Here is a 24318-nt window from a genome sequence, read left to right on the forward strand (position 1 = left end):
AGTGACTTAAAGCAAAGGAAGGAAATTGAACAGAATTATAAGACCTATAATTAGTCTGACAATAATATTAGAATTAGTTTTGGGGTAAATGGAATATTTCAACATTGTGGGGAATCTTAATGCCAACGTTTTGGTCTGCATGGTACATATGAATATATAGCCATCTATTTCTCCAACTCTCACACAGAAAGAAATTCCAAAAATGTCCCTCGGGGTTTAGAATCTGTTTTTACATGATCAGAAAAATGTACCACATTCATTGCACATTGAAGCACCTACATGCTGTCTTCCTATATAGTGAAAAACGAATGTGCTTAATTACTTGTGGCTGGCTTCAGGCACAGAGGTGTAGAAGCAGGGCTCAGTCACTCTGATCTGCAGGATGGGGGCTTCGTAGTAGGCACTGGGCAGAAGTACGAGGTAGTCCTGAAGGCAAAACCCAGCACGGATACAGTGTTACTGACACAATAAATAATGAATAGAATGCAATGTAGACAATTACTTTGTCAACTTGTGCCACTAATCAGCTGGATATTTGGTGTGAATCTGAATATTATGGTCATTATATCAACAAAACATCCCAAAGCCTTTCTCTCATAATAAGAGTTTCTGTGTCATGGTTACTTTGCATAAACAGCTAGAGGTCTAAATGTTTGTAGAAATATTTAAAAACGGGTGCATAGTGTGTGTGTGTGTGTTCATCTCACCAGCAGGATTCCTTCTGCCTCTATAACAACAGTCCAGGTTCCCGGGTTCAGGACAAACGGCTCCACAAAATTGTTCTGCGGAACGTTGACAAAAGTCGGCTCCATACTGGGAACAAAAACAATTTGTTTGGACTGCTCTGAACCTGGAAAACACACACACACACACACCAGAAAATGTATGAAGTTGAATATAACAAATAAAATCCAAATAGAAAGAGAAATAGGTGAATACTGATGTATTTGAGAGAAAGACATTTGAAAACGTAAATTAACAACAGCAAGAGAAGAAAAACACAATTAACTGTAGAAAAAAATGCAATACTAAAATGCAATTGTTTTAATACCAGGCACTTAACAGTCAGAAACACTCACACTGGCACACACTGGTGACTGGTGTAGACCTACCTCTGCGGTTGACCTGATAGGCTGTTATTTTACCGTTGGACGTAGCGCCCTCAGAGTTTACATATCTGAGGATGAAGCGAGTCAGATAGACGTCCGCCTCGCTCACATAAACCTGAAGCTTCACTGCGGTCTACGGGGAGGGGGTTGCAAAGGGTAGAAGTGGGAGAAGAGGAAGCGTGGAGGGTACAAGGTGTCAATACTTTAAGGTCTTAAATCCCTGAACTCTGCACTGATCTGTGGCCCTGGAGGTTGGAAAAGATGGAGGAGAAGCCGCCACCAATATCACCTCAAAATCACCAACCACAAAAACGCATCCATCCATCACCTGAGAGAGTGAGAGACACCCGACGGGTGCAAAGCAAGAAAGTCAGAACAGAAAGGAGGAGGGAGATTGCGCTGGAATTAAATTGTTCCAATCAAAAAGTGGACATGTCTGTTTGAAAGTCCAAGTCAGAAAAATCTCTAAAATCCATAATATAAAAATATTCTATAAAATATTTTGTATGCAAAGACCACTGCTGTGTCTAAGACACAAATTCCTGAACAAACTGTCCTATTATTTCAAATCACTTCTTTTCATGATTCCCAATGGGAATGCTGACTTGGTATCAAAATTAAAGACATCTCTATGGAAAAACAACTGAAATCCAGAAGCAAAGCGTGGAAATAAATATATAAGCGAGGCGGGAGTGCAGCTGTCAAATGGCATTGACTGCATTGCCTCTGACGTGAGGGACGGAGGGGGAAGGAGAAGACAGAAGAAGCAGCTCGGGAAGCTTTCCCGTTGGGTTTTTTTCCACTCACAGTTACCACAGTAGTAGTTCATGCCTTCGTCTATAACCGACATCCGGCCCCAGACATCCGAACCCCTCCTATTGGCGTAGCGCAGCACCACATGGAAGAGGTCTGGAGAGCTGACCGACACCGTCACCAACACTTTGGACTGCCGAAGGACCAGCGAGCAAGGCAGCAGGCAGAGGCAGAACGAGAGGGGAGGGGGGGACGATGACGGAAAGGAAGAGGTGAAGGGAAATGTAGGAGGGAGGAGGAAGGGGATAAAGGACAGAGGTAGTGGAGGAAAAGGAGAAGGTGGGAAGTGACAAGAGAAAACATGAAGGAGGGAGGGATGAATAAATACAACACCAATAGAGAAATAGAAACCAAGCCAAAAGTGAGACTTTAATACCATCACCACTATGAACACACTTTAATGACCCCAAACCACCTGGAATATTTCTCTCTGGATTTCCACTTCTCGGCACAAACATACAAAAAAGCTCAGAAAGTAAAAAAAATATCTTTATACCTGCCTTTGACTATCAATCAAAAACAGCCCAAATTAATTTTAAAAAAAATGAACTTTTTTGATCTATGATGAGACAAACTGTTTAACGCAGGTTAAACAATCACTTCATAAACTGCTTTGGAGTAATACGTGCTGAGAGGTGCTTCCACCAATGAGAAATACCACTTGAAATGCTTTCAGCCATGGAGCTGGCTTTGAGGAGGAGCATAAATGACAGGGCCACAGTCACAAAAATATGTAATAAATATCATTCATCCCATCCCTTGTAAGAAAATAACGTAGAAATATTTCAGTGAGATGACATGAAATAACAATACCCATAAGATTTCTGCAAATTGTAGTATTAGCATTAAGTTAAAGGGGCAGGGAAATAAATACAACCATATCCTTACTGCATGCCAAGTGCCGACGTTAAAGGTTGAATGCAACGTTCCTACCTGGACGGGGGACATCTGAGCATAACCCCTCCAGCTGAAGTCCGGGAACTCCAGAGGGTTGTAGCCGAATCGCACTGGCCGGTCATCCAGCATGGTCCCCTCCTCAATCTCAAACTTCAGGTGATGGAGGTCTGGGAAGTAATGATCTGGACGAGGTCTGCAGAAACAGTCAGGTGGCATTTAGTGTCAAAAACAACCTTTTACCAGAGATTGAAGGGAGTAAAGTAACAGCTTCCTTTCTGCATGTTTATTGTCTGGTCAATTGAAGAATATCCATTACGCTATTTTTACAAGGAGTTGTATTTAAAATCCCTCTCAGGTGTGTTGTTGGACTCACAGATTACACTGCTGTCCCTCCACGTTAGGTCTGCAGCGACAACGGCCGTTCCTCTCTCCACAAGACTGACCCGCTGAACCTCCAATGTCACACTGGCAACCTGAATACACGCCACACAAAAAAACGTAAGCACCGGATGGCCGCATCACGAAGCATTCGCCTCAAGGGGAAAAGAACATCTAAAATGTTTTATCAAACAAAGCCGATGAGCACTCACCTTGGCAGCCAAAGTAGTTGTGCTCCTGCAGGTTGTAATAGCCTTCTTTACAGGTGGAGCAGGTTCCACTGCAGGCGTTGGGCTTACAGTAACACTGACCAGTCGCCTGGCGAAAAACGCAGAAAAACGATAACCTATAATATCCAATGGCATGAAAACCAAAATCTAATCTTACAATTTCTCTCAAGTGAACTTTTACCTGTGCTGACTCTGTGAGCTCTACAGGAGGAGATCTAAATATCGTCTGACAAAGTGCAGTTACATTTGCTTACCTGTGCACACTCTGCAACCCCACTGATGGTACCTGCAGTGTTGCACTCACAGTCTGCAGGAGAAAGAAGACACTTAGACTAGAGATCCTTTAGTGAGCTTCGTCTACTGCATTCAATCTAGTGAACCGCATGTGGGATGTGTGCGTTTGTAGTGGGTCTTACTGGTGCATCCATCAGGAGTGTCAGGGGAGAGGTTCCAGAACAGAGCTTTACATTTGTCACAGGCCGGGCCCTCCACATGGCGACGGCACTCACACTGGCCCTGAGAAGGTGCGTGTGAGGAAAAAAATATATAAAATGAGGCCATTCCCATCGGGATAGAAAACAATAAGATCGAAATTGAACCTTTTCATATATACATATATATAAAATAATGAGTTAGATAACAAATCTTGAGAATTATTATTTTGAGATATTAGTTCGAGAAATTATATTGTTATTATTATTATTATTAATATTATTATATAATGGTCTAGGGGGCTCCCTAGGGAACCCATGGTAAAACTATCTCATTGTGATCATTTTATTTTTATAATTCTATAATTAGCTCAGCTTTTTCAGTTATACAAAACAGAAAAATCTTGAAAACTCACCACTGGTGGTGGCACCGCATACTGAACAGAGCCCGAAGGGTGGCAGGTACCAGCTTTATATGAAAGAACGACAAAATAATATGTATTAAGATGTTGTTATTGGAAGTACACTGCAACAAATCCAGTCATGATGTCAGATAATATTCTAGTCGGTTCACGTCTTTCATGCCTTGCACAAGAAGGCACTTGGTTTGTACAATATGAGAATAAGTTAAGACTTTGAACCTGACACTGAGAAAACATCTCCCTGCCAAAGTAATTTAGACAACCCTCGATAGTTTATCTTCTGTTGGTCAAAAGCTGAAGTCCAAGCCAAGTCTTTGTGTAGCCTAAAGTCATCCAATCGTTCATGACACTCAAGTCCAAACCTCACGCTAATGGCGTCACTACGAAGCCAAAGCAAACCTTCACAGGTCAGAACCAACATGAGGTTCTCCTCATCCAGCCGATAGTGCGTGTGAATGCAGCATTGCATATGTGTGTGTGTGTGTGTGTGTGTGTGTGATTAGCTGTTGGTCACATTAACTACAGCTGTCACACCTCACCTCCATTATGTCAAGCAGTCAATGGAATTTGCCTGTGCTTAACTGGCGTGTGTGCAAGTGGTTTTCACCTCTGCAGTTGGGGAAGCCGTAGGCGCCGTGTGCACAGCTGTCACACCGCAGCCCCGCCACGTTGGGCAGACACACACACTGTCCTGTCACCTGGTCACAGCTGATGTAGCGGGAGCCCTCTGCAGAACACTGGCATGCTGGAAGCAACACATCGTCAACTCCAGTTATTCATTAGTCTCATCCATTGCTTTGTTATGGATCTATTCTCCCAGGAAGCATCTCGTACCGGCCCCAAAAGAAGTCAAGTGAGATTCCCAGACAACACAAAGTCTATTACTTTGTTCACCTTTCGGATAGCAGTCGGGAGCGACGGGTGTCAATATAAAGCCCGATGACTTACGTGTGCAGCTTGGGTAAGCATAGTAACCAGGAGCGCACTGGTCACATGACACGCCGCTGTAGTTGGGCTGGCAGTGGCAGTGACCGGACGCGGTGCAGCTGGAGTCCAATGAGGTGCGAGGATCACATGTGCACACTGAGAAAACAAGAGGTGAGACATAATAACTAGCAACTCTCTCCCCTATTTCAGAGATTTATGTAACTTTATCCACACCATTTATTCTTTTACAGTAAAAAGCAACTCAAAACTTAACTTTCTTGCACAAGGTGATATAACAACACTTCATGAGACGGTGCGTTAAGCCTTTCCACGTGTCTCTCTCTGAGTCAATATGTCTTTAATAAATCATCACATTCTCTCTTTTCCTTAATATATACAGCAGTAACAGGTGCTTTTAATCACTTTCCTTTTCAATTTACGTTTCTGCGCGCGTGTGTTTACCTTGACAGTTGGGGTATGAGTGGAATCCAGATTTGCACTGCTCACACCGAGGACCCTGAAACTCTGGTTTACACAGACAACGGCCAGACGCGTCGCAACCTTCAGGCAAGGAGCCCACTGTACTACAGCCGCACACTGCACAGAGAGACGAGGAGAGGCTTTGAGGTTTGGACAGAGCCGGGATTTAGTTGCACACCAGAAGCAAACGTTTGGAAAGGCGCAATCAGTAGGATTTTCCTATGGAATCACAGAAAGAAAACTCACTGTGCAGAAAAAACACACATAACGAGGGAAAATGCCTCACTTCATAGTTTGCTTTCACCCGTCTCACCTGAAGCCCATCCCCTCATTAGTTCCTCACTGTTTAGGACCACTCACTTGCACTCCTCTCCTGACAGATTGCATTGTGTTCTCCTTCTTTTCAGGGTTCTCCGGTATCCGTATGTGACCTTGCTGTTCTGAGCTTTGTTTTTTTAGCGGCCCCTTTCGGATTGTTTGCCTGTCTGTGTCTGACCGACTGATCTCCCTGGTTTTGTCTACATCCATTCGCTCTTTTTCATAACATGGTATCGCACAGACGCCGTCGTAGCTGCAGGCGACTCACATTGGCAGAGCGGGTAGTTGAAGTAGCCCGGTGCACACTGGTCGCACTGGTAACCCTGGAAACCACTCCGGCACACACTGTGACCTGTCACCAAATCACATGACCCATCCAGACAGCCGGGACCTGAACACTGACAGGCTGCAAACAGACACACACACACACACACACACACACACACACAAACAGACAAAGGCACATAGTTAGATAAACAAACACCAGCAACAAAGACTTTTTAAATTGTATTAGGGATGAAAGTGTGTGTTTTAACTCATTCAATGACTCAAGGAATGCTGTAAAACCAATTACTCTGATCAACACAGTTCTGACACAAGCTGTTTATTCAGGAGTGTGTGTGTGTGTGTTGCTTCTCCTGGGAGGTAAACTAACACAGGATAAATAAAGCCTTTGAAATTCCTACCTCTGTTGGTGCATTTGTATTTTTGTGTCTGTTGTCTGTGACCCAACCCATCAAACAAAACACGTTTTGCAATCAAAAGCCTATAAAGCCTCAATTAAAGCTGAGTCATTTTATTGGAGAGCTTAAAAGGGGTGGGATCGTCATGTGAAGTTTCATCCTTTATTAGCTCACAAATTATGTGTGTTGACACAACTGAGCTCAGATATGGGAACTCAAGTCCCAACACCAATTGTTGCATTAAACCACAGCGTATGAGTTTTTTTTTTTTTTTTCTTATTCAAGAAACTTTTTTTGCAGATTAATCGACAGTGGCAGCCCTTGTATATTTGTCTATTCACGTAAGCAACTCTCACCCTGACAGTTGGGTCCATAGAAACCGGGAGCGCAGGTGTCGCAATGGCCACCAGTGAAACCCGGTTTGCAGACGCAGGTGCGGGTTCGGGGGTCCGGCCTGCAGGAGTTCTCTACAGTACCGGCTGCACTGCACTCACAGTCTGCAGAGAGAAGACACAAGGTTTTTATAGAGAAGGGTTTTTTTGTCAGTGATGCATCCCAAGTTCGGCTTTCCAAGTTATGTTCATCACATAAAAACTCTCCCATGGGCCGAGCCACAGCAGGTGGTACACGAACATGTATCGATGGCTTTGGACTGAACAGTGTTTGGTTTTTTCCAGCTTATCACATTCCACAGAAATTCCATTCACGCCACACTGATTTTCCCAAAACTCCCCCAAACATCTGACTTTAACAAAAAGAACAGATGAAAATGATCATGGAAAACAAGTGTTTTATATTATACGCTAACCGTGTGTACATTTCTGCTATACTCTGTTAAAGTATTTGAGTATACAAGTATGATAACAGACTTTGTAATGGTTTGGATAAGAGAGAGACAAAACCCTTATACTCAAATAGGATCCCAGATGCAACAAAAGATTGTATATTAAATTATAACATTTTTTTTTTTTCTTACTGATGATCTCTCCTGCGGGTTTGGCTTCGCCGTTGTTGTTGGAGATGGGTATGGCTGGTGGACACAGAAAGGGAGATGGAGAGAGATATTAGAACGCAGAGGTTTTGAGGCATGGTGGATATTTTCTGTAGTTTCTGTCTGGTACTCACGGTAACAGTCTGGGAAGCTCATGAAGCCGCTGGCGCAGGAGTCACAGTTCTCTCCGGTGTAGTTTGGTTTGCAGAAGCAGCGACCGGTCAGATCCTCACAGGTACCATCTGTGAACTCTGACTGACAGTCACACGCTGCAGAGAGGAAGAGGACGGGGATACACACAAAAGACATAAATGAAATGAAGTTATATTTGCATTCTAATGTATGTTCATTTGATCATGTCACTCACGTGCGCAGGCCAATGGGGACTCGATGCCGTGGTCAGGTGACCTGTAGTAGGTGGGGATGCAGCGCTCACAGTTGGCTCCGGTGGTGTGATGCTGAAAAAGACCAGTTTCCGTTACAATTGACTGTGATTGACAGTAACTTAATGATCCACACACACACACAATTACTTTGAGTATTCCTTTTTTAAAGACATAAAGAGACACATTACAGTTACCATGACAATACTCTATAAAAGTTCATTTCAAGCTTTGATTTTGCATAATGAAAACACATTATTACATGAGGAAAACTGCAACCACTACAGTGGTTATGGGCTTATTTCTATTTCTGATTGCAAAATATATATTCTTTAGGTCATCCACTGACAGCATAACACACTGCAAGTGGCAGCTGTGACTGTGATCCCCTTTTTTATAGAAAAGCAAAAAAAAACCATTATACACTATTACAAAATCAGGACCATTTAATCTAGAATTATTACTCGTTATTTATCTACACACAGCATTACCTGGCAGTTGAGGCAGACTCCTCCTCCTCTGTTGTGTCCGTGGATGTCGATGCTGCCTCTCTGCCGATCCACCTCGGGGTCGTAGTAACAGTCAAACGAGTGACGGTGACAGTTACACGCTGAAAAACAAAACGTTCCATTGGACATATTTAACATTAAGCTCATAGTTCTTTACAGAAGCAGGTGAATTAATACCAAACAGATGCACAGAAGCTCACAAACAGCATGGAGCATGAGCAGGTTTCCATCACTTGGAGGGTGAAAACTGCGAGAAACATGCATCAGGATAAAAGACAATGAGAGAGGACAAAAAGAAACAGGAGAAGGGAAGAAAGTAAGAAGTTAAGACTTTTCTTTTCTCAGCAGAAGAGAGAAATGTGTGAAGCTATTAATTTAACATCATACAAGCTCAATTATTTCCTGACATTTGATGTAAGTCAGTGGTTCTTTTTAGTTTGAAGAAATAAGAAGGATTTTTCATGTCTAATTACACGCAGCAATTAATGTCTGTCTACATCTTTGACATCAGCTCAAAAAGCAGATGCAGATGTTTTGATGGACTATCTATTGGGCTGGTGAGTGATTTCATAAAGTTGTGTCAACAACATGAGCAGAGACACGAAAAGAACTTTGTGCTTATGAGTCATTCATTATATGAGTCAAGTCAATCGGCCCAAACTTGACCTCATCATCGTACATGCAAACTTAGTAGAAAGATTTCAAACATTCTTCAACTAAATCTAAGATAAAGAAAGAGAACTCTATGCTTAAGACAGACATGCATCAAATCGTTGGCTCTTCATACAGAGTCAGTGAAACCCGGGTATATGGAGCTTTTTGTTCTTATCTGACCCTCAGCGCCTGAGAGGTGCCGGCTGGATAAACCAGCGCTCCTTATCCTTCACCTCTGATTGTGGTGAGTGTTTTTCTCAGACTTGAGGCACATTTGACTTTGTTTCCTTCCTTGAAACCAACCCCCCCCCCCAAAAAAGAAGAAGAATCTAAAAAAGACTGTTCGAGGAATCAATACAGCGAGTCAGTCCAGTGAGTCACTGCAGTAAACTAGCAGTGACTCATACAAAGTACCACACTCTCAGACAGATTATATATTCAATCTCAAATAGATACTCTCCTGAACTACTGAAACTTTTTTCATATAGGCAAAGCAACATGAGAATTCACGCAGCCTAGTGTTCATCGCGCTGGTTGATTGAAAGGTGAATGTATTATATATTGAATATCTGATAGACATACTTCCGCTTACCTCTCTCACTCTACCTGGGGTATTTGCCTCAATCTCCCTGTGGCTGTAGTTTCCTATCATGTTGCCCTTTGGTGACCCTTTTGCCATTGTAGTACTCACGTTGTTCCTGTTAAATATAACTGCAGCTTTGATAACACACGGCTCTCACATGTAAATATAACCGGAGCTTTGATAAATCAAGAGTGCAGCGGGATGACTTCGCAGAGAGGGTTTTTTACGGCACGATTGACGCTTTTTATGCGATAGTCTTCATGAAATGCTTTAATCAGCCACAAACATAAGGAAACTTATTTCATCAACACCTGTATACAACTAAAATCACAACGTTCCTTATTGAGAATCACACCACCTACAATCCTACCGGGGAACAGCAAAGTCTCTGGTGCAGTTTGCTGCTACCAAGGAAATGTTTACCGCCCCGGTGACCGGTTGCTAGGGTACGGGCCTGTAAGTGCGGCTCCATGGACGGCCCCTGGGTTTCACACTTGACCAACGCGTCAGTTGGTGGGTGGTAACCGTTCATAAATCCTTCCCCATTTCATGTCATTTAATTCCGAATCTTAAATGACAAATGAGCAAATGCCACTTTAATACAGTGGTACTGTGAGAACTTTTTACACCAACATCCACGATGACTGAATCCACAGGCATCTCTAAATGGAAATGGATTTCCTAGCACACATGTAGCAGGAAATAATACAAACATAGAGACTATAACAAGATTATCGAGAAAGGCATCAGCAGCACGGCAGAACATGCGTGTGTTGAGCTCCTTTAAAGTAAGACCAACTCGTTCTATTGAACCAACACATCAAATGAAACACATTCCTCTGCAGGGATCACTGGTTTAACTGTGTGTGTGTGTGTGTGTTCTTGATGCGGTGTATGTGTGCATCAGTGAACACAGACTCCTACTCACGTTCACACTCATTGGCACTGTAGGTGGTGGCTGGCTTCCACGGTAACTGGTTGTAGCCGGGGCAACACTGGTCACAAGACAGGCCGCAGGTGTTGTGCCGACAGTCACATTGTAACCTGTAAACAACAACAACAACAACAACAGTATGAGTGAAGAAAAATTAAAAGATAGGGTTGGAGTGCCGACACAAAAGACTTGAAAACCAATGTTCCAAACCCAGCACACGTTGCTTTGGGTAAATCACATAGTTTGAACTTTTCTCAAAAGTTCACAGTGGTCTTCCTGCAACACTGCTGCTGTGACTTCAAAGCATGAGGAAGAGAAAGAGGAGAAATAGTGTGTCAGATAGTAAATAGAAAAGAGAAAGGTGGAAATACACACCCCTACAATGAAAGAGTTAATCTTCCTACTTCATTGACCGACGGCTGACTGCTTCACCCCAGCTTTTAAATCGGATTAGTCTGTAAACCTTGGGCCTGCCGAGTGTGTCCAAAACACAGCAGGGAAGGAGGAAAGAAAGCATGCCCTCATCTCTCTGTCCTCTTACGTCAAGGAGAGACAAAGACAGAGGACCGGAGTCACCAACAACGACAACTGTTGCGGTATGAATGTTGAACTGTTGGCTTTGCACGTTCCTTCAAAGCGCAGATACATAGAAACTCCACGAGTGTATCACCATTTTTGTGTTTTGTGCGCTTTTGCATTATTGTGTTCACACTCCCTGGGCTCCCCTTCTTTAGTTGTTCTCTGTCACGTTGTGTGTGCTTCATGTAACCTTTTCATCTTTTTTTTGTTACTTTTATGTGTGGTTGTTCTTTCCCATTTTGCAGTTACTCTGCATCTCCTTGTAGTAATTTAGTGTCTCTATTCTTTTTCCTGAAAAAGCCTGAGTAACCGCATTTGCATTAAACCACACATATGTAAAGACAAGCAGGAGTCTGTCACGTGTACCAGTTTAAGTAGATTTGAGTGTATTTTTTAAAAAGTGCAAGCAAATGTAAGCTGATGCATCACCATGCATTTATAGTATATTGAATGTTCAAAATCAATTCAATTTATTTCTCATTTGAGATGTATTTTAGGTGTTTAAAATACCTCTTTGGAGGGCTGCTGCCCTCTGGCCCACACTGATCTGTGTATTGTGTTTCAACGGGCTCATTGTGTTTCCAGCTTTCACCTTAACTCTACCATCCATTCATTCTCACACACACACACACACACACACACACACACACACACACACACACACACACACACACACACACACACACACACACACACACACACACACACACACACACACACAATATAATTCACACGCTCACTCATGCATCACCAAACTGTGCGGCTCTCTATGCGTCTTTCCTTTGCTCCCTGGTGATCCGCCCTGCTCCAGCGTTTTAGGATGTGACTTTCAATGGACGGTTTCCATCAAAATTCACTACTTCCTGGTTTTAATGGTCAGCTGAGGACCAGCAGCTTCCTGACCGTAGCAAAGCGAGCCAAGCACAGTAAACTCACTCAAAAGGGCTATAAAGCACAATTTCCCTTTTCAATTCAATTCACAATATTTATAATTAGGGTTTTGTAATGTATTGTTCCCTAAACGCCGTATTCTTTTTACCTGAAAAACGGAACTTAGAGGAACTCTACATTACTGAAACAACAAAGACAATGGATGAAAAAACAGGACATTTTTACGAGCTTCATATTGAGTAACTTACTTACTTTAAAACAGTTAAGTGGCTCTCTGTGTGCTGTGCACTTAGAAAGCATTGTGGTGGATTTGACTTTATGTTCAGCTTTACAGACCCTGACCGAATTCTTGTTTGTTTGCTCCACATTTTTTATTGGTCTAGATGACAGCGGGCGGCTTTAGTCTGCTGGTCGAGACCTGGGTGCTCATAGTGAACATGAATATAAGACTTCGACTTAGTTTTCTCTGCTGACAATCATAAAAAGAAAGTCAACACTATGATGGGGAATTAGTCTGTAAAATAACCGGAAAAAAGTAGTTGAATGTTATTTTGTGAAACCTTGCTTTCATTAATCCTTTGTCATCAGTGTTTCACTCAATAAGAACATTTTAACTGTGTAGGACAATATCTCCATCACCATGTAGTCTCTGTTTCCTTTAACTTTTGAGTTACATCATCATATCAGCAGCCATAGGTCACATTTTTAAACACAGACCTCCAGTCAGCAAACCGTCCGTCGTGTGAAGCACACCTGCTGCATATACAACGTTAAACAAAGTCCAGCATTGATACAAGCTTTTCAGATTGGCATTCCATCGCTCTGACACAAGGCAGAGACCGCGTTTCCAAAAGCTTGATGAGGTCAGGAGGGATTTATTTAAATTCCTTATGCCGTTTTCCCTTCAATAAAAAAAAAAAACCCTGTCTCCTGGAAAAAAGTCTAAATGTCAGCAACTGTAGGACTCAAGAGACTAAAAATATCTGGAATTGTTTGAAATACCAGAATCCCACATTTACACTATTGCAATATCACAAATATAATACTTTAAATGCCAGTTAGATTTCCTTTCGTTTAAACAGTTTGACAAGGTTCATGTCTCAGTGATTGCTCTGTGCGTCAGGGATAACGTGTGAAATACCAGTCACAAGTCAAACAACATCTCGGGCTATTATTTGGTTAAAAGAGCAACAGCTGTCTCTAAAAGGGGACTTTTGACTGGATTCTGGTTGACGGAAAACTGGTCAATCACTAATAAGCATTGATGAACATTTGATGACACGTTCACACTTACATCTCTCTTGCCATTTCTTCTTTACTCATTTATACAATATATGTTTTGTCTGTGATTCCATTTAAGTATTGTAAGTATGTATACAGATTGAGACTGCTTTACAGTCACAACCAAAGGAAAGGTGTGTTGTTGTGAACCAAAACACACACACACACACACACAAACGGAGGTTTAGACACAATTATGCTTAATGTACACTACGCACATAGGACCAGCTGTGCTAATGATTAACCCAGATGTGGCCTCCCCTCTGACAGCTCTCACCCTGCACTGGAGGTGAAGCAGCAAAGTGAAACCAAATGGTGCGAAACACGTGGAATAATTTAACAAGATGCAAGTTGGGAAGAACGTGATCTGTTGTACACAAGCAAAGATGTAAAGCCAAGACATGCTCGGGATAACTGTAGTCTACATCAGGCTGCAGGCACTCTCTGTTAAACGGGATTACATTATGTTGTTGCCAAAAAGAGATTAAAGCTCATGCTGTATGAAACTAAAACGCAATATAACACAATATAAACAAATAGTTGAATTAGCCTTAATGGTGGTGTGAAAAGACAAACTTTGCAAAGTCTTATAGTTCTTTTGAACATGTGAACGGTTGAGTGGCATTAAAGCAAGAGAGCCAATAGTTTTCCAAAGCCGGGCATGTTTTAGAATGTAATGGTAGATTACTTAACTAGTATTTAAGTTACTTTACATGTCTAAAAAGCTTGGTAAGAAAGGAAAGCAGAGTACTAATATTTTGTACAAAATGAATGTTTTTCATTAAGTTCTCCTCTCTCCTGCCAATAAATATGTTTCACCCTCGGGTGGACGAGGTCTTCTGCAAAAAAGAATTGTGTGAAGACGTTGTGCGCACGCAAGCAGATGAATGAAAGCCTAAAACACGTCTTCATACAGTACCTGTCGGGGTCCCACCAAGACATAACAAACACCCATCAAAGACACGCCGCCTCCAGCTACATCCGTGTGCCACACACACAGTCGCACACGCTCGGCTCGGCTTCAGCTCGAACGCACACAACCGACAAAGCGACTGCAGCTGAACTCTGCTCAGTGTCTGGAAGAAGCAGACTCAAACACACATGTGAGTGATCTGCTCTTACGGGTTTAAAAGTAGATCCGTTTGGAAATCTGGGTTACTTTACTAAATGTCTATATTTCACTTGAGAGTCAGGTGTTGGATGCATAAGAATGTGAGCACAACTCCCTCTATGTATATATTGGACAGTGTCATAATGCAAGTTGGACATTTCTGTGATGTTCTGGATCCTTTCTGGAGGAAACTCTCTCTAAGTGCATAGACAACCTCTGATTGTGTCAGTATCCACTGTCGAACCAGCAGCAGCACATTCTCCTTCACCGTACATTCAAATATTTGACAAATCCCAGGACCCCCCCCCCCCCCCCCGCCCCCTCCTCTCGGTCCCCTCTACTCCCTATAAAATCCCTCCCAAATTCCAAGGACAGAGGGCTAACATCTTTAGGCAGATGAAGGTGATTGTTCATTCATTTGTATGTGTGTGTGTGTGTGTGTTACACTAATGTAATGAATGATACAACACACGCACATACTATAAAGTTATGTGTATATGTGGTCCACTTCCACTCATCATGAGACACCTATGCTTATGTGGAAATTTACATGAATTAAAACAGGCTCTGAATTGTAATCCGGCTCCAACAAAAACAGACTTGATACACAACTAGAGAGGTATCTGTATGACATTACGTTATTTATTCCTTTCCTTCATCGCGTTGAAGATGAGGAAGACGATACAGTGTGTGTGTGTCTGTGCGTGCATACGGCTATGTGTGTGTGTGTGTGTGTGTGTGTGTGTTCATTGACCCTTTGAAGGCTGTGTCCCACCTGTAGGGGTTGTTTGGCTCATCGGCGTCGCAGGCTTCAGCATGTCCGTTACACACACAGCGTCCTCCGATGCTGATGTCTTTGATACTGTAGTAATACTGTGAAATGAAATGAATACACAAGATGAGGTTCTATCATGAATATGTCGTGGTACATCATTGTTTTAGTTAAAGGAGTATTTTGATATTTGGGGAGATAGGATGCAACATCCATGCTGGGGAGCGGATTGCTTTCTAAAGATCCAGATTAGCCAAATCCTGTCCAATTCCTACTGGAATGACTCGTAATAGCTCCATAGGGGTTTATAATTCCCACTGACCGGATAAGATAATCCTTCATTAGTCACACGGGGGGATTGACGGGATTACAGCGGCAACGGTTTAAATTCACAGAGACAAAACACAAGGTGTAAGATCTTTGAAATAAGCAGTAATAAAAACAACAAGAATCCACATTTACTTCATTAAATATTATATAAACTGAAAGTTGTCTTGGTCGAGCAGATTTTTTAAACCTTTAAAAATAGATATATGATCACTGTAATACTGCATCTTAATGCACTATTATGACTGAAGGTCTCTAAGGCTGTAGGACTCTGGAGAAACCACCTGCAGGAAAAGGCGCAGCTACAAGGACGTTTCATTCTCTTCCCGTCAGGCGTTCTTTGGAGGAATATGACATCACCAAATCTTTCCCAATCGGTTGCATTGCGTTACCCTGCGGGTGACGGTGGGGTCACGGAGCGCCTTTCCCATCAAGTGTCCCAGCAGCGTGTTGGTTCTGAGGAAACGAAGCCTGATGTTGGTGGCCTTGGTGAAGTCCCTCAGCACCGGCGAGTAGGAGAAGTTCAAAGCCCCGGGCCGCCCGTTCACCAAGGACACGACAACCTGGGAGAGGAGGACAGAGGCTGCTTATCATCTGAACAACAGGTGGTAGAACATGAAGATTACAGTATTGGAAAGTCCGTTTTTCCACTCACATACGATAAGAGATGAAAGCAACACATTTACAGTTGAACATTGGAATGAGACATCATTGTACTTTTGGCATCGATTGCACACTCACCTCTCCATTCTCCAGCGGGACTATACGGGAGTACTCGGTGGTGCAGACGATGTCGTTGTCATTGCTGATCCTCTCAATGGTACTCTGTCCAAAACGCTCAATACAGTCTCTCTTGGAGGCTACACACACACACACACACACACACACACACACACACACACAAGAGAAGCATCAACTTGTGTGCAACGTGAGGAGTGTATACCATCTTGAGGCATTTTAATGATGCTCCTCAGTGAGATACTTGGTAGATGTCTATATTTTAGTTCTCCTTAAATATAGCTCAGTAGACTTTTCAGCTTCTCAACAGCTGGAATGTCTTCATTAGTCATCAGCTTCTACAGACACCGACTCTGTAGGACTCATAGTAGTAATCATAGCTCAAGACTGCTGAAAATAGTGCATCATTTAAGATATAAAATGCTAATCTAAAGCATAATTAAATTAAATAAGAGCATGTCTTAGAGAAAAGTGACAGCAAGGTATTTTCCCTGATTCTTCCCTTGTGTTCAGATACATCCCAGAGTGTAGATCTATTACGTATTCATAACATCGAGGCGTTTTGAAGACTAATTAGAATCTAATTAATGATTTCTTCATGAGCTCTTTGTGACACCAAGAAACATAAAACTGACCGATCAACAAGCTACGCCTCAATACCTTCCTGCTCGTTAATAAAAGATATTTAAATTATGCCATCAACTTAAGTAAGAGAATGCAATTTTGGTTGGTTGATTTGGTTGAGAAAACCAAAACCAATAATAATCAAACTGTAACAGTGTGTGTGACTGCTTGAGATTTAGGCTTGTTTTGTTCACATTGTTTCTTCATGAAGATACAACTACATTCCTGAAATAGATTTACTTTATCTCAAATGTGACCTTGACAAAGAGTAAAAGAACACGAAAACAAGACAAAGAAAAGGAGGCGGGGTGATTTTTGTCACAATGTCACATCCAACCGTATGAGAGCTACAGCCGTTCTTTTTTACAATATGTTTCTCATTCCCCCCCTCCAAACCTTGAGATGGAGTTCATAAGAAAACCAGACCATCAGGGACCTGCTGGTTAAATGTAGTTATTTTTGGCCCATGCCAGCCTTTAAGTTCTATTCTACCTTTAAGATTCCAGGGTGAAGGAGGTTATCAAGACTGCAGAAATGTAATTTCTCAGGCATCTTGGACACCTGGAGCAGCTTTTAATAATCCAAATGAATGAGTACACACACACACACACACAGACACACACACACAATGCAGACCCAAACCCCCCCTCTGTCTCTTTCTCGTCTACTCAGGTGAACATCAAGCTGTGACCTGTTGGCAAACATGACTGGAATTCCCCTATAGCCCCCCCTGGATCGACAGCCAACCAGCTAGCAGCTGTATTAAATACCCCCCCCTCCTCCGACCTGACCGACAAACCATCCAACCAATCCCCCCCCCCCCTAAGGCCTGCTGTTAAACTGTGAGATTAGAAGGAGAATTAAGCCTAACCACGGGGGAGGTTAGGAAAGCATGAAGTGATGCTGACGGAATCTGACACTTTGCTTCTAATCACCAAACATCTGGCCTCACGCACACGTATATGTATGCATTGTACGGATGAACATGTGTACGCGTGTGCAATACTCACAGGCAAAGTACTGCCACGGTTGGTAAGTCTGACCAAAGTCGACGGATCTCTCCAGGACCCAAAGGTCAGGACGAGGGGAGTTTGCAAACTTGATCAACACGTAGGCAACGTGGAAGACCTGCAGGGACAGGGAGAAGACAACATTCCACATTACTGCATTATGCAAGCACCAAGCAATACGGTGCAAGGGTGCAAGAAAACACCTGTTACTGGTCGGAGTCTGAGCTGAATGAGTTGTTGGTGAATATGCGCGATGACTAAGGATAAGCATTAAGAAGAACCATAAATAAACAGCCAATCTCCCAGATCATAAAAGTTAATTAGCATTAAATTCAGACTGTTTCATAGCCAGTTAAAAATGTCATCCAGTGGATTCAGAAAAAAAGGGGGTTCAATGTAAAAAAAAAAAAGAAACGAAAAGAAAGGAAGCAAGAAAGGTGAAAAGGATGGGAAAAGTAAAGCAAGGAGAGGAAATTAAACAAAAGGATAAGATTGACATGAAAAGAGAGGATATTAGAAATAAAAGGGGGGAAAAAAAACAGGACATGAAACAAAAGTAAAAAAGCTTCTAATAAAACCAGTCTGCCCTGACCTGTGAAACTTCTTCCCTCGTCAAAGAGAAATCATCTCAAAACCAAGTACAGAATGTCTGATCTGTTATGACGGGTTATATGTTATATTCTGAGTTATTGTGTTTGAGTCCTGTCAGTAATGAGCACCAGGTGCTCTGCAATCGGACTCTGTCTGCAGCCTCTTCTCTTTCCCTTGTCGTCCCTCACTCATTTCCTGGAAAGGCCCCGAAGCTGGTTGGACGGCGATGACAAACTGCTCCCAGGAGCAAAGAAGAAGTTCAGCTGTATTGTTTTGTCTGTCAGACCTCGAAACAGAACACACTGAAATAACAAGATGACGCACAAAATAATATCCCGACTAATCAAATTCAATTTTTACCATCCTGTGTGCGTGTTTGGGTGTTAGCTGAGAGCTCCTTTTAAGAGGCAGCATATGACAATTTAAAGTTTATTTAAACGTAAAATAAAATTTGGGATTTTCTGGATATAAATAAGCATTTTATTCTATAGAAGATCACATTTAGACTATAAAATGGCCCAAATTTCAACATTTCAAATAACATTGTTTTGTCTCTTTCCTAAATAGATTATGCAAGTTGTGATACAAGATTCATTAATTTAAATGTGTATTGTCTTTGCCTTTATCCTGACATGAGGTTGGCCTTTGTCTCACCAAAGGGGCACTAAGACACGCACACTTTGACCGTCCATCACTGAGGTTCGGCATGTGTTCAACATACTTCATAAGAAAGATATTGAGGCACTTTCAAAGAATAAATGCGCATTATTAGGAAATATCTGTCAACATGTGTGTATGTCTGAAGGAGATCTAAAGGACAGGAAGCACAAAGCAAGGCCTCTGCACGTCCCTCAGGGTCAAAGAAATTGGAGGACAGATCCAGGAGCATTCTTCTGATTCCAGGGTTGAAGTTTGACCAGCTCAGGGAGCAACCTAGGGTTCAGAGAAGATCCTTTGAACCAAAGACTTTGACTTCTAACTGAAAACATACAACGGAATGCTCAAAGATCAGGTGCTGCTCTGAACTCCAGACCATATTGTGTTTTTTCATTGTAGTAAAAATGGCAAAAAGCTGAAGGGAAAAGGGCATTATTTGCTTTGTACAGTCTTTTATTCTGAAGGCAACAGTGCGTCACATTTAGACTTGCAGGTCTTGTCCCCAAACTTTTCCCTAAATATAAAATGTCTGGCCACACCTAAAGATATATTTAGGATTTACATCCCTAAAATCTCCATTTAAATATATGAATTGAATCTAAAATGGGCTGAACAAATCTAACTGAACTAGAAAGTGCACAAACCATCCTGATTTTCCCTAAATTGGCCGCTGGCCAGCGAGAGGCCTCAGTGTGTGACTCATGGTGTAGTGTAGGCATTTGCATGTTGCATTGTAGTGTATTTTACTATTTAATTATGCATTTTACATTTTAAATCCGGTTAGTTGTCCCAATTTGTAATAAATGTATCCGTGATGTTTTATTTTCCTTTTCTTCGTAGCAACTTCAAGAGAATATTGTTGTATAAGAAAAGAAATCCTAATTAACTCTGATTTCCTTACCCCTCAGTAAACAGACTACCACACGTCGTTTTATTTTTTAAATATATTTTTTTCTGTCTTCGTCAATCAAGATGAACGGTGCCGAGCTAGTCATGTGACAACCTGTCAATCAAACCATTCCTACGCCCTGCTCCAGATACCGTTTAACAACTTTTAATGATCCTTTTTCCACACATTTAGATTGTTGTATGATTATTCATTTCATATTGCATCATATATCCGTGATAAAAGAAGATTGGTCATATTAATGATGATGAATGTATTAAGCCTGCTCAGCCTCTCTCTCTTTCTCCCTCTCAGCTGTCTGTCTCCAGCACACGGTGTTGCGCGGTCTAAACACACACACACACACACACACACATTCACAACAAAAGCTTTTGCTGACCCCTTTCCCCCCCCCCTTATACGTACACACCCCTCTGCAGGATTTATAGATTAGTGGCGGCCTCCCGAGTCAGTCACTCTATAGGAAACTATGGAAAAGAATAACGAAGATATCAAGAAACATCTTTTTTATAAAAAGTGGAATAATTAATCAAATGAAGAAAAGTCAATTCAACTGATGGGTTTTCAATTAAGTGAGTTGTATTCAGACTCTAACACCTCTTTGAAGTTTTAGCTCACTGTGCTGAACTTATTCCGGGGAAATAAGTGGCTCACATGACACACCTTCCCTTCAAAAATAGATGTTTGGAAATTTGTCAAAATGTAAAAATGTAAATATCTACTCATACGCATACTGTGCGTGTGTGTGTTCTTCTCTGGCCCCTGGCTGGTTTAATAATTGTACTCATTCCTCTGACACCGCATTCCCGGTGCAAAGTAACCATGGAGATAAGACGGGAGACACACAATAAAAGGAGAGAGGGACGGATGGGGGAATGAAAGATGGAGTGGTGAATGAGTCACAACCTGTAGCAATACTGCAGAAGTGAGACAAGATGCATGAGACAAAGCTTTAACGGTGTGTGTGTGAGAGAGAGAGGTTGATAAAATACAGGACCTCACCATTTTTATTTTTTCAAGTGTCACCTCCTGGAACAATATTTGCTCGATGACATGACATATACGGAGAGATGGTACGGTAAAGGTTGAAAGTCTGCGGAATGAATTCGCCGATTGATCGCCATTCAAAACTGTATGACCTTGTCCTTTTGAATCCTTCCATCCATCCTGTTTGCACGGACTTTTCCTGCTATCTGTCAGTGGATGTGTAATCTCTTTTGGTTTGTCTCTGCAAACAGATTCAATGGTGCCAGTCTGAGGAAAAGCTGTTGTGATTACACACACACACACCCACACACACACCATCTATAACAGAGGAAAGAAGTGAAAAGATCTCATCTTTTTAAGTCTATAACTGTGTCCACCAACTACTCTGTGTGTGTGTGTGTGTGTGTGTGTGTGTGTGTTTGCATGGGAGAGCTTTCCTGAGAGCGAAGGTCATTCCTCACATTCCAAGTCAATCTCAGTGTCTTTCTTGAACCTCTTTTTGTCCCTAATCCTCCCTGAACATGTATTTCTTCAAGCATTCATTCATTTATTCCTTTTCCTCTCTGCAGGGGTTAGGGAATGCGCAACTAGTCCTCCTTCAGGATCCCAGGGAAGAATTCCTGACTCTGATTCCGGGGAGAAAACTTTCACGGCTCTTCTTAGATTTCAGTGGGAACATTTTCTGTTGGCTCCCTGGTTTCGCCGTTTAAATCAAGCCGATCTCCTGGGAGCCGTAAGGGCTGAAAGTGATACCATCTCTATCAAAGCAAAGCGAGGTGTTTGACTTTTACGCTGTGGAGCGTTAATTTCTCCTCCAACAGCACGCTAAGGAGCTCAAAATGCTTCAAACTAATTGGCGTGAAGTGTCGGTGAAGGTGGGGACATCTCACATTTAGAGCTCCAATATTTAAAGTTAAAGCCTCCTGTAAGTATCTGCTGCCGGGATTTCAACGGGGAGAGAAATAATAGGTGCTCAAATTTGGTAACTTCTTCTCATCTTCTTTGTGTCCAAGCACCTTATGATGCAGCGTTCAGCTTTTCTGCTCCACATATCCGGAATAAACTCGCAGAAAGCTGGAAGCAGCTCTGCTGAGACTCTCAGCAGACTTTTCTGTTTGCTGCTGCCTTAATTAAACCAGATTCAACGATGATCTGACTGCTTTTTCTGATTATTTCATAAACTCCACTACAACTTTTATTTTTGTTCATTTTTTTTTATTTTTTTATGTGAAGGACTTTGAATTTCCTTGTTGTTGAAATGCTCTCTACAAATAGATTTGCCTCTCCTTACCTTCAAGGACACGTTATCTACACGCCTCCAAAGGAACGGAAGAGAAAACGTAACCAACACTTCTTGAGAGAAGTGGTGTATCTAATAATAACTGCCTGCATGTACCCAATTAACACCTCTATATCCCAAGCCGCAGTTCTCCAGGTGGCATCTTGCTGCCCAGAGGCTAAAGATGTGCATAGGCAACTTGGAACTTGACGCCTTTAACTCATATACATTCATGCAGCCGGCCCATACATGCTCAGTCAGTGATCTCAGTGTTTCTGAACCGCTTCAGACATTTGAAGATTACACACTCTTGTCTTTATCTTTCCATCTTCACGTTGGTTTGCACAGCGTTGAAAACGTCGGAGCAGTGCAGATGTCTCTGACATGTCAGAGCAGGAACAGAAAAGCGAGCTTATCACTTGCTGATGAGTTGCATTCTAGGGATGTCACAAAATTGGCAAATACCAACGTGCATCTTGCAAAAAAGAAATAGGAATAACAGTAAAAAAATCAAGATAATTTATCATTAGTAGTCTAGCGTGGCATCCCAACTTATAAGGTTTTCTTTTATAATATTTAACACCACAGAAATGTGTCAGACTAGAAAAAAAAAATTCTTAACTTGCACATCTCATAACAGATTTCAGATATTTGGATGTACCCTGAATATGTCTTTCACCTCTTAACACCACCCATGGTCCTACTCACAGAGGTATTAAAAAAAAACGCAATAAATTATCACAGGCGCCAAAATCCCTACGTCCCTACGCTGTTTTTTCAGAGCATCTCAGGTATTTAGAGGAACCATCTTTGTAAAGAGAAGGGGGGGGACCATGAGGCAGTGAGAAGAGTGGTCAAGATAGTGAGAAAAGAAAAGCAGACGCGATGATGAATGGAGGAGACAGACAGGAAGAGAGATAAGAGAGAGATTGACTCCCATCGTGGAAATACTGAGTGAAGCTCCTCCTCAGAGAATATTTATCAGGGCAGACAAGGAAGAAGGAGAAAAGGGAGGGTGAAGAGAAGGAAAAGAGGGGGGGGGGGGGGGGGGGGAAGACAACGACGTCTCTACTGCTACTGTTAGTCATTGCATTGCACTGTATCGTTTCTTTTGAGGGTCAAAACAAGATGATTTCAAGTTTGCCCTTTTCAGGTACTGTGTATTTCTCAGGTTGGAACAACCATGCCATCTTGGCTGGAGTTGTTTGAGCAAAAAAAAAAAATTATGCAGTTTAAGGGTATTTTAATGTGGGGTTTGTTTCATCTTAAAACAACCAAGGTAAAGATGCCATTGCTACGGTAAACATAGAGAGAGCGGCTAAAGGGATAAGAAGTGTAAAGGGAAGTAGCAGAATGAACGAAGCGAGGTGAAACAAGCAGGAGAGGCCCCGCAGGGACAGTTTATCCTCAGGCTGCTTCTTCCAAATTGATGCCTTGTTCCACCGCTGTCTGACACTTCAACATCCCCCCAGGATGTGGAAACTCCTGCACAGTGTGTGTGTGTGTGTGTCTCTTGTAATGTTGTCTGTTTTAGACCATGACGCTGAGGACATTCATGAAAAGTGAGGACATTAGGTCCCCTTCTAGCCTCAGACAAATCCCGTGTATGTCTAAACATACGTGTCCAACCACAGATGAATTTCAGTATCCAAACTCATATGGCACATTATTATAAGCCCAGTTCATTCTAGAAAATAACTTGTTTCTGGCTTGTCTTGATGCTGGTCCAGAACGAAAGGAGGTGAGCAAACACAGGGTTTAGACATTCCATGACAAATTACCCTCATCGTGTCCTCTGCTATTAGCATCAACCCCCCCCCTT

General features: G+C 42.2%; 1 protein-coding gene across 2 annotated transcripts in view; it reads right to left on the reverse strand.

Annotated features, from left to right (window-relative positions):
* The window catches only part of lama5 (laminin, alpha 5), a 63392-nt gene that overhangs the window by 23583 nt on the left and 15491 nt on the right, over nt 1-24318 (reverse strand). Inside the window, exons 3-25 of one of the 2 annotated variants that reach the window (XM_037477775.2) lie at nt 18076-18193; nt 16445-16563; nt 16096-16266; nt 15380-15477; nt 10737-10852; nt 8554-8672; nt 8047-8137; nt 7814-7948; nt 7665-7718; nt 7045-7185; nt 6274-6411; nt 5670-5804; nt 5229-5363; nt 4888-5025; nt 4275-4327; nt 3844-3943; nt 3682-3734; nt 3410-3515; nt 3193-3292; nt 2856-3012; nt 1113-1242; nt 708-850; nt 323-426 (exon numbers count right to left, since the gene is read on the reverse strand). In XM_037477775.2, the coding sequence (XP_037333672.2) occupies nt 323-426; nt 708-850; nt 1113-1242; nt 2856-3012; nt 3193-3292; nt 3410-3515; nt 3682-3734; nt 3844-3943; nt 4275-4327; nt 4888-5025; nt 5229-5363; nt 5670-5804; nt 6274-6411; nt 7045-7185; nt 7665-7718; nt 7814-7948; nt 8047-8137; nt 8554-8672; nt 10737-10852; nt 15380-15477; nt 16096-16266; nt 16445-16563; nt 18076-18193 (2654 nt within the window). Of the gene's footprint in view, nt 1-322; nt 427-707; nt 851-1112; nt 1243-1916; nt 2056-2855; nt 3013-3192; nt 3293-3409; nt 3516-3681; nt 3735-3843; nt 3944-4274; nt 4328-4887; nt 5026-5228; nt 5364-5669; nt 5805-6273; nt 6412-7044; nt 7186-7664; nt 7719-7813; nt 7949-8046; nt 8138-8553; nt 8673-10736; nt 10853-15379; nt 15478-16095; nt 16267-16444; nt 16564-18075; nt 18194-24318 lie in introns of both variants that reach the window. The other variant, XM_037477774.2, reaches the window with a different exon arrangement.

This window comes from Pungitius pungitius, chromosome 1 (genome assembly GCF_949316345.1).
Source record: "Pungitius pungitius chromosome 1, fPunPun2.1, whole genome shotgun sequence".
NCBI classification, from domain to species: Eukaryota; Metazoa; Chordata; class Actinopteri; order Perciformes; family Gasterosteidae; genus Pungitius; species Pungitius pungitius.